The 16,412-nt window shown below is 38.3% G+C and overlaps 1 protein-coding gene across 1 annotated transcript; it reads left to right on the top strand.

The window, feature by feature from the left end:
* Positions 1-2,709: 2,709 nt before the first annotated feature.
* On the top strand, positions 2,710-4,302 carry LOC128197510 (uncharacterized). Its single transcript, XM_052879563.1, has 2 exons — positions 2,710-3,465; positions 3,550-4,302. The coding sequence occupies exons 1-2, from the start codon at positions 2,710-2,712 to the stop codon at positions 4,300-4,302; spliced, it is 1,509 nt and encodes a 502-aa protein (XP_052735523.1).
* The last annotated feature ends 12,110 nt before the right edge of the window (positions 4,303-16,412 follow it).

Below are 16,412 nucleotides of genomic sequence, written 5' to 3'. Positions count from 1 at the left end.
GTGGTTCGTCACGATTTAAGAAGAAACTTGATGGAAATAACGATGAACACAATGAAGGTCCATGGACTAAGGTTATGTGGTATTTACCTATAGTACCTAGGTTGAAACGATTGTTTTCTATTAAAGAATATGCGAAGAATCTTATGTGGCGCGTTGATGGAAGAAAATGTGATAATCTTCTTCGACACCCAGCTGATTCCCCACAATGGAAGAACATTGATGGCACATTTCCCGAATTTAGTGCAGAGCCGAGAAACTTAAGACTTGCACTTGCTACCGATGGTATGAATCCTTATGGCAACTTAAGTAGCAAACATAGTTCATGGCCAGTTATTTTGATGATTTACAATCTCTCTCCTATGTTGTGCATGAAGAGAAAATACGTGATGTTGTCTATGATGATATCAGGTCCTAGACAACCTGGAAATGACATTGATGTTTATCTAAAACCATTAATTGACGATTTAAAAATGTTGTGGGAAGAGGGTGTCGAAGTCTTCGATTCATATTTAGAAGAAAACTTTCGTTTGCGTGCAATGTTGTTTTGCACCATAAATGATTTCTCAGCATATGGGAACTTGAGCGGTTACAGTGTTTGATGGGGAAGTGCATACCTAGAGAGAATATACTAAATGACATTTAAGAGAATGAGAAAGAAATTAAAAATGGAAGAGATCAAGGAAGAGGAAACTTATGATTTGAAGATGCGCCACTTTGATAAGTGTGAAAAAACAGATGTTTTGACACTTATAAAGGATCTCAATTTTGTAATTATTCATGTTATTACTCAGTGAAAAGTCGTAATAGGAAGTAGATTGTGTTGTAAATTATTATACAGGAAAGGATGTATAATTGGAACTCTGTCAGCCAGTTCTCGCATAGCGCAAGCCAAAACTCGCACTGCCAGGATATATAAATTCGCATAGCGCACCATCACATGTGCGCTGTGCGAATAACGTCAGTTGAGAGGCAACAGTTACGTGAAATTCGCATAGCGCACACACACATGTGCGCTGTGCGAATTAATGAAGTTATTGGTTTTTAAAGACGTGACAGAAAGGCAAAAGGGGGTCTGTCACACGAAAATAGAGAGAAAAGATTGGAGAACGGGGAGACCTCTCTGAAGACATCAAGACTGCACATCATGCAAGGAATTGCGGAAATGAGTATGTTTGTGATGTCTAGGATAGGCTAAACTTTCATTCGTTGGAATTGATTGTAATGGCTGACATTTGATGTAAATTTTCCTGTTCAATATAAATTGTGTTCATATGCTTTTCTTGTTTACTTTTTATTTTATTTTACGGAAGTAAAATATACTTGTTTTTATATTCAAATTGTACTGGGAAGTAAATTTGAGAATTGACGCAAGAAAAGCAACCAGAAGGAGAGATGCTAGGAATAGTTTTAATTCTCCTGGTCATCAATAACATAAGTCTTAATGCAAAGTTTATGTTTAATTACTTAAGGAATTAATAATTGAACATAATTCTTTAGAACTTGTTTTAAGGAATTAAACCAAGACACTGTTATGTTGATGTTTGAACGCAAGTTATATTGCTCAGAATAGTTACTGTAATGGGGTCATGAAGTCAATTCCAATGAAGCTTTCTTTAAATTTTAATTTTAATTTTAAATTGTCATCTAGTTTGAAACTATTAATTCACTTATATTTTGTTGTTCAATTGATTTTGATAAATAAATTTTAATTGAATAACGTAACACAAATTCCCTGAGGAGAACGATACTTTACTTATCACTGTATTACTTGTAACGATTTGGTATACTTGCCAAAAAGTTATCAAGTTTTTGGCGCCGTTGCCGGGGAATTTGATTGTTTTGTTATTTCAATTAGTTGTTTATCAATTTCAATTTTGTTCCCATCTCCGTAAATTCATTGTTTTAGTTTTCTGTGTATCTGTATATATTGTGTTTTGTTCCTGTTGTTATTTCTTGGGTTGGTCATTGAAGATTTTCGTTCTGCATGCCACGCAGAACAAAATCTGAGAATTTATTGTTTGATTCTGAGATTGAAAGGACAGCCCGTAGAAATAATAGTAGGCGTAGAAGAGAAAATAGAAAAAAAGAAGCTAGAGAATCCAGCTTATCCTCAAACGCTTTTTCTTCATCTGACCAAGAGGGTAAAAAGATGGAGAGAAACAGGGAAAGTGAACAAGGAAGGCGTACGTTGGAAGATTATGCTTCAGTGTCTGTACCTACATCTTTCAACAGTATAGCCAGACCTGTGGTAATCGCAGCTAACATGGAAATGAAGCCAGCATTGATACACCTTGTTCAAAGTAATCAATTTTCAGGATTGTCACACGAAACTCCCTACGATCATCTGACAACTTTTAATGAATATTGCAACACTGTGAAAATGTTGAATGTGTCAGAGGAGGCAATCAGACTTAGTCTTTTTCCATTTTCCTTGGCAGGAAATGACAAGAAATGGTTAAATTCTTTTCTTGAGGGAAGTCTGACAGGTTGGGATGACGTTGTGTCAAAGTTTTTGCAGAAGTATTTCCCTCAATCAAAAATAAACAAAGGCAAGCAAGAGATATCCTCTTTCCAACAGGAACCTGAAGAGACTTTAAGTCAGACATGGGATAGGTTTAAGGGATTGTTAAGAAAGACTCCCATACATGGATTTGATGTCCCCACTCAATTGAATTTGTTCTTAGGAGGTTTAAAACTCACACAAAATTGATGCTAGATGCCTCAGCAAGAGGTAACATTAGGTGGAAGACACCTGATGAAGCTCATGAAATTATTGAAAATATGGCATCTAGTGACAATGATGTTCAAAGTGAGAGAGGACAAAATCAAAAGAAGGGAATGTTTGAGTTGCAATCCCAAGATGCCTTATTAGCCCAAAATAAAATTATGACTCAACAGCTTGAGTCTCTGATGAAAAAGGTATCACAACTACAAATCCAAAATGTATCACAGGCACAACATACTATGCAAGGGTGTGAACTGTGTGGTGGAGAGCACCAAAATGGACAGTGTGCTATTCTCACCAATGCTAAGGAAGAGGTCAATTACATGGGAAATCAAGGTCGTCAAGGCAATTATGGAAATTATAATCAAGGATGGAGACCTCGTCCTAGCATGGGTCAGGCTAGTTCCAGTAGACCACCTTCACAGTTTCAACAACAACCCACTCTTTCTGATAGGACATCAAAACTGGAAGAAACTCTTCAACAATTTATGCAGATGTCCATATCAAATCAAAAGAGCACAGATGCATCTCTAAGAAATTTAGAAGTTCAAATGGGTCAATTGGCCAAGAAACTGGAAGAGAAGCCTGTAAATACATTTGGAGCTAACACTGAACCAAATCCAAAAGAGCACTGTAAAGCTATAACAACAAGGAGTGGTAAAGTGTTAGACAGTGTAGTTGTGAGGAAAGAGGATCAAGAGGAAAAGTTAAATGAGGAACAGAAAGATAAAGAAGAAGAAGTGGAAGAGCAGAAAGATAAAAATAAAAAAATTGAAGAGAGCCAAAAAGGAAAACAGATTGTGAATCCTTTACCATACCCAAAGACATATTCTAGAAAGGAAAAAGAAAGTCAATTTTCTAGATTTATGGCTCTCTTCAACAAGCTAGAAATTACAATTCCCTTTTCTGAAGCACTTCAACAGATGCCCTCTTATGCTAGATTCATGAAAGATCTGTTGACCAAGAAGAGAAAGTATATTGAGGAAGAAACAATAGAGGTGCAAGGGAATTGTAGTGCCATCATCCAAAAACTTTTACCTCCAAAATTCAAAGATCCTGGAAGCTTTACTATTCCATGTACAATTGGAAAACTCCCTATTGGAAAAGCATTGATAGACTTAGGGGCAAGCATTAATTTGATGCCTTTGTCTATGTTAAAGAAAATAGGAGACATGGAAGTAAAACCAACAAGGATGACTCTACAATTAGCAGATAGGTCTTTAAAATACCCATATGGAGTTATTGAAGACGTACTGGTGAAAGTTGATAAGTTTACTTTTCTAGTAGATTTTGTTATTCTTGATATGGAGGAGGATACTGAAGTCCCCCTTATATTGGGTCGACCTTTCATGAAAACTGCTAGAGTCATAATTGATGTTGATGATGGTCATTTGAAGGTGAGGCTACATGATGAAACAGTAACTTTTAATGTTGTGGAGGCTATGCAACATCCAAAAGATAAAGGGAACTGTTTCAGAGTTGAAGTACTGGATGATGTAGTTGAGAGTGTAAAAAATCAGATGTATGTGAAATCCCCTTTAGAGCGTGTATTGGTTGATGCTTGTGAAGACTGTTGAAGAAGAATTTGAAGTGGAAGAGATTTCACAACATCTAGAAAAATTAAAAGAAGAGAATTCCACTGATGTGAGAGTGGAAAAATTGGAAAAGGCTAACTTGGATGATCAGGAAAAAATGGAATTATAAGTGCTTCCTGATCATCTCAAGTATGTGTTTTTAGAAGAAAATTCTAAGAAGCCTGTGATCATAAGCAATTCTCTATCAAACAGTGAGGAAATAAAATTAGTGAAAATCTTAAAAGAGAATAAAAAGGCAATAGGTTGGCACATCTCTGATTTGAAAGGCATAAGTCCAACCTACTGCATGCATAAGATCATGATGGAACAGGATTATAAGCCCATAGCACAACCACAGAGAAGGTTGAATCCTACTTTGAAAGAGGTGGTGAGAAAGGAAGTGCTTAAATTGCTTGAAGCAGGAATGATTTATCCTATCTCAGATAGTGCTTGGGTGAGTCCTGTGCATGTTGTTCCTAAGAAAGGAGGTATGACTGTTGTTTAGAATGAGAAAAATGAATTAATTCCTACAAGAACAGTCATAGGGTGGAGAATGTGTATTGACTACCGAAAATTAAATCAATCCACCAGGAAAGATCATTTTCCTCTTCCTTTCATGGATCAAATGTTGGAAAGGCTAGTAGGACAAGCCTACTATTGTTTCCTGGATGGGTATTCAGGATATAATCAAATAGTAGTGAATCCAGAGGATCAAGAAAAGACCGCTTTTACTTGTACCTTTGGTGTGTTCGCATACCGAAGGATGCCTTTTGGTCTCTGTAATGCTCCTGCTACATTCCAACGTTGCATGCTAGCCATCTTTTCTGATTTGGTAGAGAATTGCATTGAAGTATTCATTGATGATTTCTCAGTTTTTGGAAAATCATATGATTTATGCCTAGAGAACCTGGATGTAGTTTTGAAGAGATGCATTGCCACGAACCTTGTTCTAAATTGGGAAAAATGTCACTTTATGGTTCGTGAGGGAATTGTCTTAGGACATAAGATCTCATCCAGGGGAATAGGTGTAGATCAAGCAAAAGTTGATGTGATTAAAAAGTTACCGCCTCCTATGAATGTCAAAGGGGTAAGGAGCTTTCTTGGACATGTTGGTTTTTACAGGAGATTCATAAAAGATTTTTCCAAGATAGCTAAACCCCTTTGTAATCTGCTTGTGAAGGACACTCCTTTTGAATTTGATGGGGAGTGCCAGAAAGCTTTTGAAGTCTTGAAAGAGAAGTTGATATCAGCCCCTGTTGTAGTCGCACCAAACTGGACTCAAAATTTTGAGTTAATGTGCGATGCTAGTGATTATGCTATTGGGGCTGTTTTGGGGTAAAGACGTGGCAAGATTATTCATGTTATTCATTATGCCAGCAAAGTTCTGAATGGGGCACAATTGAATTATGCCACCACTGAAAAGGAATTTTTGGCAATTGTATATGCTCTTGAAAAGTTTAGACCTTATTTGATAGGGTCTAAAGTTATCATATATACTGACCATTCAGCCATCAAATATTTACTGGCAAAATCTGACTCAAAGCCACGTCTCATAAGATGGGTTTTATTGTTACAGGAATTTGATTTGGAAATCAAAGATAAGAAGGGGAGTGAGAACGTGATTGCTGATCATTTGTGTCGCCTTCTTAACTCTGAGGTGACTGATAAAGAGGGAGAAATAAAGGGAGAGTTCATTGATGAGCGTCTGATGCTCATACAATAGAGGCCATGGTTTGCAGATATGGCTAATTTTAAGGCTGCAGGAATTCTCCCTGATGATTTGACTTGGCAGCAGAAGAAGAAGTTTATTCATGATTCCAAAGAATATCTTTGGGATGATCCTTATCTCTTCAAACTGGGTGCTGACCACTTACTTAGGCGGTGTGTTACAGCAGAGGAAGCTGCTGGAATCCTATGGCATTGTCATAATTCGCCATATGGAGGTCACTTTAATGGAGAAAAGACCGCCGCCAAAGTGCTTCAATCTGGTTTCTTTTGGCCTACCTTGTTCAAAGATGCACATGCTCATGCTAGAGGGTGTGACAGATGCCAAAGAACAGGAAGCATATCAAAGAGACATGAGATGCCACTGCAGGCAATTTTAGAAGTTGAAATATTTGATTGTTGGGGAATGGACTTTATGGGACCACTACCTTCTTCCTACAACAATGAATATATTTTAGTAGCAGTGGATTATGTCAGTAAGTGGGTGGAAGCTGCAGCATGCCAGAAGAATGATGCCAAGACTGTTGTCAAATTTCTCAAGAGGTAAATCTTCTGTAGATTTGGTGTACCTAGGATCCTCATAAGTGATGGAGGGTCACATTTCTGTAACGCTCAATTGGCTAAGGTCTTAACACATTATGATGTGAGGCACAAGATTGCTTCACTATATCATCCACAGACCAATGGTCAAGCTGAAGTCTCCAACAGGGAGATAAAAAGAATCCTGGAAAAGACACTATCATCTTCAAGAAAGGATTGGGCAGCAAAATTAGATGATGTCCTGTGGGCTTATAGGACTGCCTTGAAGACTCCTGTAGGGCTAACACCCTACCAATTAGTCTACGACAAGTCATGCCATCTCCCTGTTGAGATGGAACATAAAGCATACTGGGCTTTAAAATTTCTTAACTTTGATGCTTCTTTGTGTGCAGGTAAAAGAAAGCTTCAATTGCAAGAGCTGGAGGAAATGAGGTTGACTGCCTATGATTCATCAAGAAAATATAAAGAAAAGATCAAGGTGTACCATGACAAAAAGCTGATCAAGAGAGATTTTCAACCTGGACAACAGGTATTGTTGTTTAATTCCAGATTCAAATTGTTTCCAGGTAAGTTGAAATCTAAATGGTCTGGTCCCTTTGTGATCAAGGCAGTCAAGCCTTATGGTGCTATTGAATTAATGGATCCAAATTCTGAGGATCAAAATCGAAGCTGGATTGTTAATGGCCAGAGATTGAAACCTTATTTGGGTGGTGAGGTTGAACGCCTCAACACAATTATTAAATTGTATGAGCCATGAGATTCTGGGTCAAGCTAGTGACGTTAAAGAAGCGCTTGCTAGGAGGCACCCTAGCACATGTTTGTATATATTTATGTTTGTTGATTGTGTTTCTGTAATGGTTAGGTTTGAGTGTGGAGAGGAAGTGCTGAGATGCTTGATGAATGAGTTCTGACGCTCTATTCGCACAGCGCACAGCTGAGGTGCGCTATGCGACTAGATTATTTTATGAAGCAGTGAATTATTCGCACAGCGAATTTCATGCGCTCTGCGAGAGAGAAAAAGAAATTGTTTTGAGATTCAAGTTCGCATAGCGATTACATTCGCTTTGAGATTTAAAAGTTTAATTTTTCTCTTTGCGGAAGTAATTCGCATAGCGCATTTGATAAGCAAAGCGAATAAAATCACCAGAGCAACTTGAGCATTTAATTCGCATAGCGCACACTTTGCGCTATGCTACCCGAAGTTGGGGGTGAGCTCTGTCAAAATTGCACAGCGAAATTTTGCGCAGAGCGAATTAAATGAGAGTGGTTTGAGTTGTGTTTTAATTCGCATAGCGCGTAGCTGAAATGCGCTCTGCGAATTATGTTCATAAAAAAAATATTTAAAAATTAGTCGCACAGCGCACAGCTGTGGTGCGCTATGCGACTGAACATAAAAATTCAAAAAAAAATAATAATAAATTATTCAAATGTGCAAAGAACGAAAGAAATTCGCACAGTGCACAGCTGAGGTGCGCTATGCGAATATCCTGTCAGTTGATAACATTTATTACGAGCTGATTCGCACAACGCACAGATGTGGTGCGCTATGCGAATCTAATCGTTCAGTTTTTTTTTATTCCTTCTCGATCCCCATCTCATTTTACCCCTCTTCATTTTACCCTAGCCACCTTTCTATTCCATTTGCGCACAGCGAACGCAAACTCCCTTGCCACCACTTCTCCATTGCCACCACTTCTCAGACTTGCCTCTGATTCAGTTTGTATACCTTTCAAGTGTCTCTTCCCTCTCTGATCTTGGTCCCTCTCCACAGGTTTCACTCATACTCCATTTGCTTCTTTGTTCTTAATGTTCATAGGCATATGATAGGGCTTCTTGTTTACTGCTTTGTTCATCTCAAGCAAATTGTGCATATAGTTTTTCACCAAACTCTGATTTTGCTGATAGGATGAACATGCATTTGCTCTGTTAATGGGATCCTCTGCACTGTCTCTCGCTAGGCGACACAGTCGCAAAGCGAATTCGAGGTCTGGTTTTCTGAACATGACATTTGCCTGGCGAGACAATCGCAAAGCGAATTATAGGTTTTATTTCTGATATGCAATTCGCACAGCGACTCTGGTCGCATAGCGAATGGTCCATGAGTGAAGACACCTATTTCGCCTTTTTCGCATAGCGACACGTTCGCATAGCGAATTGATCTGGACATCAGGCACTGAAAGTGCCAATTCGCATAGCGCACGCCGGCGCATAGCGAATTCCATCTGCCAGCATATGTGTTTGGGGTCATTCACTTGCTCTGACCCATTTTCTACAATTGTTTGCACTGTCTATTAATTCTTGCAGATGGCACCTCCCAAGAGCACACAAGAAAAGAAGAGGAAGACCACCCGAGGGTCTTCTTCTAGATCCCAACCTGCAGAAGCCCAAGAGGAGAACCTTGTCCTGAACTATGATCAGGACCGTTTTATTTCAGAGGCACATTCTGATAGGTTCCATCAGATTATTATGGGCAAGGCCTTATTACCTGAGAGGAGGGTTGAATTGAAACCTGGCGAGTATGACCATATCCAGGAAGAACTAGAGAAGAGAAGATGACATTTTGTTTTAGCCAGCCTTCCAGATGAGATTGATGAAGTCTTGGTTAAAGAATTTTATGCAAATGCTTGGGAACCTGACCACTCTCAGCCTCACTCTCGAGTTTCAAAAGTGAGAGGCAAGCTAGTACGCTATGATCGCAGATCAATGAACAGGATTCTGAATACACTGATGTTTCAGCCGTGCCCTCTAGGTGCTTTTATGTCTAGCTGCTGATCATGACCTTATTGCCTCCACTTTATGCCTTCCCGGATATGGCTATCAGCTTGGCACTAGTGGGACACCAGTGAGAATATTAAGGAAACATTTGAATTCACTGGCCACTATGTGGAGTCTCTTCACCTTCACAAATATCTGTCCCAACTCTCATACTTCCGACATCAATCTGGAAAGGTCGTATATGGTATATGGTATTATGACAGGGATTGACATGGATGTGGGAGCTTATATCTCTCAAGAGATGGCACTCATTGCTGATAATGATACATGTAAGCTTGGGTTTCCTGCCTTGATGACAGCCTTGTGCAAGGCCAGTGGAGTCGCTGGAGTCTCTGATATCACTTTGAAACTTCAACCCCCTCTCAACAAGAAATTCTTTGATAGGAATTGCACCAACAGGGGTGAGTTTTCTGCTATGAATGCCCCTCCTCCCGTTCCCCCTCCACGTAGGAATGTTAGAGCTGCTAGACCACCTGTAGCGTCGTCTGTTCCTTCACCTGATCTTTTCACTCGCTACATGCAGCAGAGTCTGGCTAGACAGGACGACATCCGCGACTGGTGCACTACTATGCGGCAGGGTCAGGTGTCCTTACAGGATAGCATGTATAATTTGTCCTTGGGCATCCCTGATTTTCCTCCAGATTCACTGATGACTGGAGACCAGTTTGCAGCGCAGATTCCATGGCCTGAGGGCAGGCCAGAGTCTAGGTGGGGGAGTGCCTTTCCAGGAGCACCCGAGCCAGAGTTAGATGAGCAGGAGGACATGATGGCAGGTGATGGTGATGAGGAGGAAGAGGAGCCGGATCCCAGATGGACACAGCCGAGTTATCATTCACAGGAGAGCCAGTGGAGATCCAGGACATATGGGTCTTGGTAGAGTGCTGATGGACATATGTTATTGATGTTTGTGTAATGTTGTTTTTAGATGTTTTAGTTTAGATGTTATTGTGGAACTCAGTTTATTTGTTGATGTTGGTTGTGGTTGTAATGACTTTGAGGTTTTGATTTAATGATTATGCATGTTCTGATGATATTATGTGATTTTTGGGGATGATGACTTGTATGTATGTGGTACATTGCTTCAAAGTTTATCTGTGTGTATGAATATGACCATGAGTGTTGAGCGCATATACTGATTGAGAGACAAAGAATTGTCTGGATATGAACTTGGATTTTGCATGAGTTTGATTCTATGTACACACACTCTTTGGTTAAGGATGAAAAAGGCCCTGTTTATTATTGATTATATAGCTACTTGGCCAGATAGCCTACCTTTAGACACTGTGATACATTTGTGAACCCTTTTGAGCCTTGAAATTTTTTTTTTCCTTCCACCTTGAGCCTATTAGATGATATCCTACCTTACACCTTAGAAGAGAACATGTATTATGTTTTAAAAGAGGTTAAGGTTTGTGGAAAGAAAAGATCAATAAAAAAAAATATCATAAAAAAAAAAGAGAGAAGAAGCTCAAAATGAAAGAAAAGGTTGAGCTGTGAAAGAAAATGGTATGTGATGAATGATATATTTGGGATTTGAGTACTGGATTGGGAATTGAAGTTGTTCTCTTCTTAATAGGTGTCTTTGAATCCAAGAAAAACCATGATTCTTTTTCTAGCCAAGCCAAGCCTTAACCTGAAAAGACCTTTGGACTTAACCAATAGTGTGTGAAGTGTGTGAATCAAATGAAATGCAAAAGCTGATGAAGTTCTAGGACAAACACTATGAGTGGTGAGAATGATAAATGTTGATCTGGTTGTACATATTCTATACACAGGTGAATTTTTGAGTATTGTACTATGCCATACCTGTTTGAATCTTTAGGAATGCATGTGATTTGTCTGATGTGTAAAGTCATTCTATCAAAACGTCAAAGGTGTGTTATGTGTTGTTCATATGTTTCTGTTATTTCCTGAGGGCATGAAATAGTTCAAGTTTGGGGGAGTTGATAAGTGTGAAAAAACAGATGTTTTGACACTTATAAAGGATCTCAATTTTGTAATTATTCATGTTATTACTCAGTGAAAAGTCGTAATAGGAAGTAGATTGTGTTGTAAATTATTGTACAGGAAAGGATGTATAATTGGAACTCTGTCAGCCAGTTCTCGCATAGCGCATGCCAAAACTCGCACTGCCAGGATATATAAATTCGCATAGCGCACCATCACATGTGCGCTGTGCGAATAACGTCAGTTGAGAGGCAGCAGTTACGTGAAATTCGCATAGCGCACACACACATGTGCGCTGTGCGAATTAATGAAGTTATTGGTTTTTAAAGACGTGACAGAAAGGCAAAAGGGGGTCTGTCACACGAAAATAGAGAGAAAAGACTGGAGAACTGCTCTGGAGAACGGGGAGACCTCTCTGAAGACATCAAGACTGCACATCATGCAAGGAATTGCGGAAATGAGTATGTTTGTGATGTCTAGGATAGGCTAAACTTTCATTCGTTGGAATTGATTGTAATGGCTGACATTTGATGTAAATTTTCATGTTCAATATAAATTGTGTTCATATGCTTTTCTTGTTTACTTTTTATTTTATTTTACGGAAGTAAAATATACTTGTTTTTATATTCAAATTGTACTGGGAAGTAAATTTGAGAATTGACGCAAGAAAAGCAACCAGAAGGAGAGATGCTAGGAATAGTTTTAATTCTCCTGGTCATCAATAACATAAGTCTTAATGCAAAGTTTATGTTTAATTACTTAAGGAATTAATAATTGAACATAATTCTTTAGAACTTGTTTTAAGGAATTAAACCAAGACACTGTTATGTTGATGTTTGAACGCAAGTTATATTGCTCAGAATAGTTACTGTAATGGGGTCATGAAGTCAATTCCAATGAAGCTTTCTTTAAATTTTAATTTCAATTTTAAATTGTCATCTAGTTTGAAACTATTAATTCACTTATATTTTGCTGTTCAATTGATTTTGATAAATAAATTTTAATTGAATAACTGATGGACAAATTTGTAAGCACCAAATTATGATGTCACAAACTTGTTTCACAATCGGCAAGTATGACCGAATCGTTCAAGTAATAAACTTGGTAAGACCAAGTATCGTTCTTCCCAAAGGACTCACGGCCTAGTTTAGTTATGTGATTTGTTGATTAGCTAGGACTTACAAACGAAATATTTGGATTTTATATGCAAGACGAAAAGTAAACATGTATGCATGAATTGATCAATGGAAAAGACAAAAGATAAACACTTTCAAGGAAATATATGAATGAATATGTTGTTGGGGGTCAATTTCATCTCATCCACTCTCATACATTTTAGGAATTCAACATTCAAATCATCATTGTTAATGCCACTCTCTAATGTACCATTCTAGATGGCTTCTCCCTAATCAAATAGTTCATACAATTCCTAGCATTCCTAATGATTAGTTCATGAGTGCAGGAGCTTAACGACAACCAATATAATATTGTCAGTATAATATTGGGAGAAATTCCCCGGATCTAGACTTCCCCGTACGTGCCCGTATCGACAAAACCAATAATCATGCATTAGAATGAGTTAAACAATGCAAGCATTAAGCAAAGAGGAAAAACCCTAACTAATGATGAAAGAAAGCATATGTCTTATTTAAAAGATGTAAGCAACAGATTCCATATATGAGAGCTTCAAGAGATTACATTGATTCCCCAACAAACATACAAGGTTTAGTTCACCATATTCATGGTGAACCTAGATGAACAATAATGAAAGTATGAAAGAATAAACCCTAAAAAGGTAAAGAGGTAGCCTGAGCATCCAAGATCCTCCTTCAAAGGGGTGGAAGAGAGAGTGTTTGCCTCGTTTCTGCCAAAGATGTCTAACCCTAGGACGTGCAAGTCCTTATATACTATTCTAGAGTTACAAAAGATTACAAAAGCCCAAGCCCAAAAAGTGCCGCTCAGCGGTAAATACCGCTCAGCGGTGACCTCGCTTCACTTTTCTTCCCCTCAGCGGCCAGTTTGCCCCTCAGCGGACCTCCCGTGACCTCCTGAGTGCCGCTCAGCGGTAAAATGCCGCTGAGCGGTGCCTTCGACTTCTCTTTTTGCACTCTTTGCTTCCTTTTATAATTCCACTTCTCTCCTTCTTTACTTCTTTCACTAAATTCATCTCAAAACCTGCACAAAAACACTCAAATCAAGCATAAACCTGTCCAGCTCTCTTATTTCTGAAAATATAGATAAAAGCATTGATTTCAAGCTAGTTTCTAAGTCTAAAGGTTGCTTTTAGTATCAATTTTAAGCATGAAAATAACAGTTTTTCAACTGTTATCACAACCCCAAACTTAGAACTTTGCTTGTCCTCAAGCAAACAAAATGTAACTCCATCTCCAACCAATTCATATGATGATTCACTCATTCAAAATCCTCTTTTCAAGATAAGTAATAACTTCACTCAAACTTAAGACCAATAGTTCAATCAAGATGTGGACATGCTTTAGTGTTCACAAAGTCATTTAAATTCCAACAAATGCTATTTTTCATGAATGATCAATCAATTAAGCATGGATGTGCATGTGCTTATGGAATCTTTCCTCACTAGGTAAAGTGTTTCACTCAACACACAAGTGTATAAGAGGTGAGGTGTTTCACTCCTTCACTCTATTATCACAATGTCACACGAATCAACTTTGCCTTTCATTTTACCACAATCAAAAACATTCACAAGCATGCATCATCACAAGGACTTTTCAATGGCTTATAATGTGGCTGGGCTAACAAGAAAATTGGTTTTTCTGGATCACAAAATCCTTGAGTTAAGAGAATCATAACAACACATTTATCTTATTCATTCCCAACTTGCCTTTTTGCTTTTGCATTTGCATTTGCATTTGCATTGAGCTTTGCTTCTTTTTCTTTTTTTTTTCTTTGCATATTCTTACTTTTTAGCTTCTTAGCTCAATGCTTTTCTTTTCATGTTTTCCCAACAACCCCAAACTTGAACATTTAACAATACCATACAAGATCTTCTACTTAACTCAAGGTAAAGATTTTCAATCAAAGGTTTTCAGTGTATGTTCAAGGCTAAGGGTTCAAAGGATAGGACACAACGTGTTCTCTTTTAGTGGGCTAATTTTATGTATTTGGCCAATAAAAAGGGTTTCAACAACACGGCCTTGATCATATGATGCAAAACAAGCAATTGATTCAATCATAGAAAACCTGGGCAAAATCATTCATGCTTTCAAAGTAATAGCATTCAACAATAACAACTCTGGAGCTCAAAACCTCACATATAAGCTCATTCACATTTGACATACACATCCTGCTTAATCTCACAATCACAATCATGATATCATGCATTTGTTCACAAAGCTTGTGAATCACCTGTATAAGCATTTAATGTGCACATCATATCAACATCAATCAATCAATAAGCATCATCAAGCATTACTTATCAAACAATCACAATTAATAGCAAACCATCACAATAAACCAGGTGTTCAATAGAGTACATCAAACCGTAATCTAAAAAACAAAAACAAAATTACTTACAGGATACTGGGTTGCCTCCCAGTAAGCGCTTGTTTAACGTCCCGAGCCTGACCCAACTTTCAAGGATCAACCAACAACATCATTGTGGAAAAACGTTGCACTTCTCCCCCTAGATAGGGCTTGAGACGTTGACCATTTACCACCCAGCTTTTCTGTGGATCATCAGCAGATGGATCAAATATTTCAATTGCTCCATGTGGATGCACTTCTTTTATCACAAATGGTCCTGTCCATTTTGACTTCAGCTTCCCAGGAAATATCTTCAATCTTGAGTTGAACAATAGTACCTGTTGTCCTGGATTGAAAACTCTATTCACCAACTTCCTGTCATGATAAAATTTAATTTTGTCTTTGTAAGCCTTGGATGAATCATATGCATGTAACCGCATTTCTTCAAGCTCTAAAATCTGCCTTCTGCGTGTGCATTGAGTTTCATAAGGATCAAAATTCAAAAATTTCAAAGCCCATAATGCTCTATGCTCCAATTCAACTGGCAAATGGCATGCTTTCCCATAGACTAATTGAAATGGTGATAATCCCATAGACGTCTTCATTGCTGTTCTATAAGCCCAAAGAGCATCATCCAATTTGAGAGACCAATCCTTCCTTGATGAAGTCACGGTTTTTTCCAGGATTCTTTTTATCTCCCTGTTAGATACCTCAGCTTGTCCATTGGTTTGTGGGTGATAAGGTGCAGCTACCTTATGCTTCACTCCATAGTGTTTGAGTACTTTCTCTAGCTGATAATTGCAAAAATGAGATCCTCCATCACTAATCAACACTCTTGGAGTGCCAAAACGTGAGAATATCTGCCTCTTCAGGAATTTAATTACCGTACTAGCATCATTTTTAGGACAAGCCAATGCTTCCACCCATTTACTCACATAATCCACTGCTACCAGAATATATTCATTGTTGAAAGATGGAGGGAAGGGTCCAACAAAGTCAATACCCCAACAATCAAAAACCTCAACCTCTAAAATACCTTGTAAAGGCATCTCATGACGTTTAGTGATTGTCCCTACTCTTTGACATTTGTCACAATTCCTAGCATGATTATGAGCATCTTTAAATAAAGTTGGCCAATAGAATCCTGATTGAAGGACTTTTGCTGCTGTTCTTTCTCCATTAAAGTGTCCTCCATAAGGTGAATCATGACAATGCCAGAGAATTCCTTCTGCTTCTTCATTTGTAACACATCTCCTCAGAAGATTATCTGCTCCAATTTTGAACAAATATGGATCGTCCCACACAAACTGCTTGGCATCATGCAGAAATTTCTTTCTCTGTTGCCAAGTTAAATCTTCCGGCATGACTCTTGCAGCTTTGAAATTTGCCATATCAGCAAACCAGGGCCTCTGCTGAATATACATGAGTGATTCATCTGAAAAAGATTCCCATATTTCAGGCTCCTTGCTAGTGACCTCATTGTTGACTAACCGTGACAAATGATCAGCAATTAAGTTCTCACTACCTTTCTTATCACGGATTTCTACATCAAATTCTTGCAACAGTAGTACCCATCTGATCAGACGTGGCTTAGAATCTGGTTTTGTCAACAAATATTTAATAGC

The sequence above is a fragment of the Vigna angularis genome, chromosome 6, assembly GCF_016808095.1.
Source record: "Vigna angularis cultivar LongXiaoDou No.4 chromosome 6, ASM1680809v1, whole genome shotgun sequence".
In the NCBI taxonomy this organism is placed as follows: domain Eukaryota; kingdom Viridiplantae; phylum Streptophyta; class Magnoliopsida; order Fabales; family Fabaceae; genus Vigna; species Vigna angularis.
This window is presented reverse-complemented; position numbering and strand designations above follow the sequence as displayed.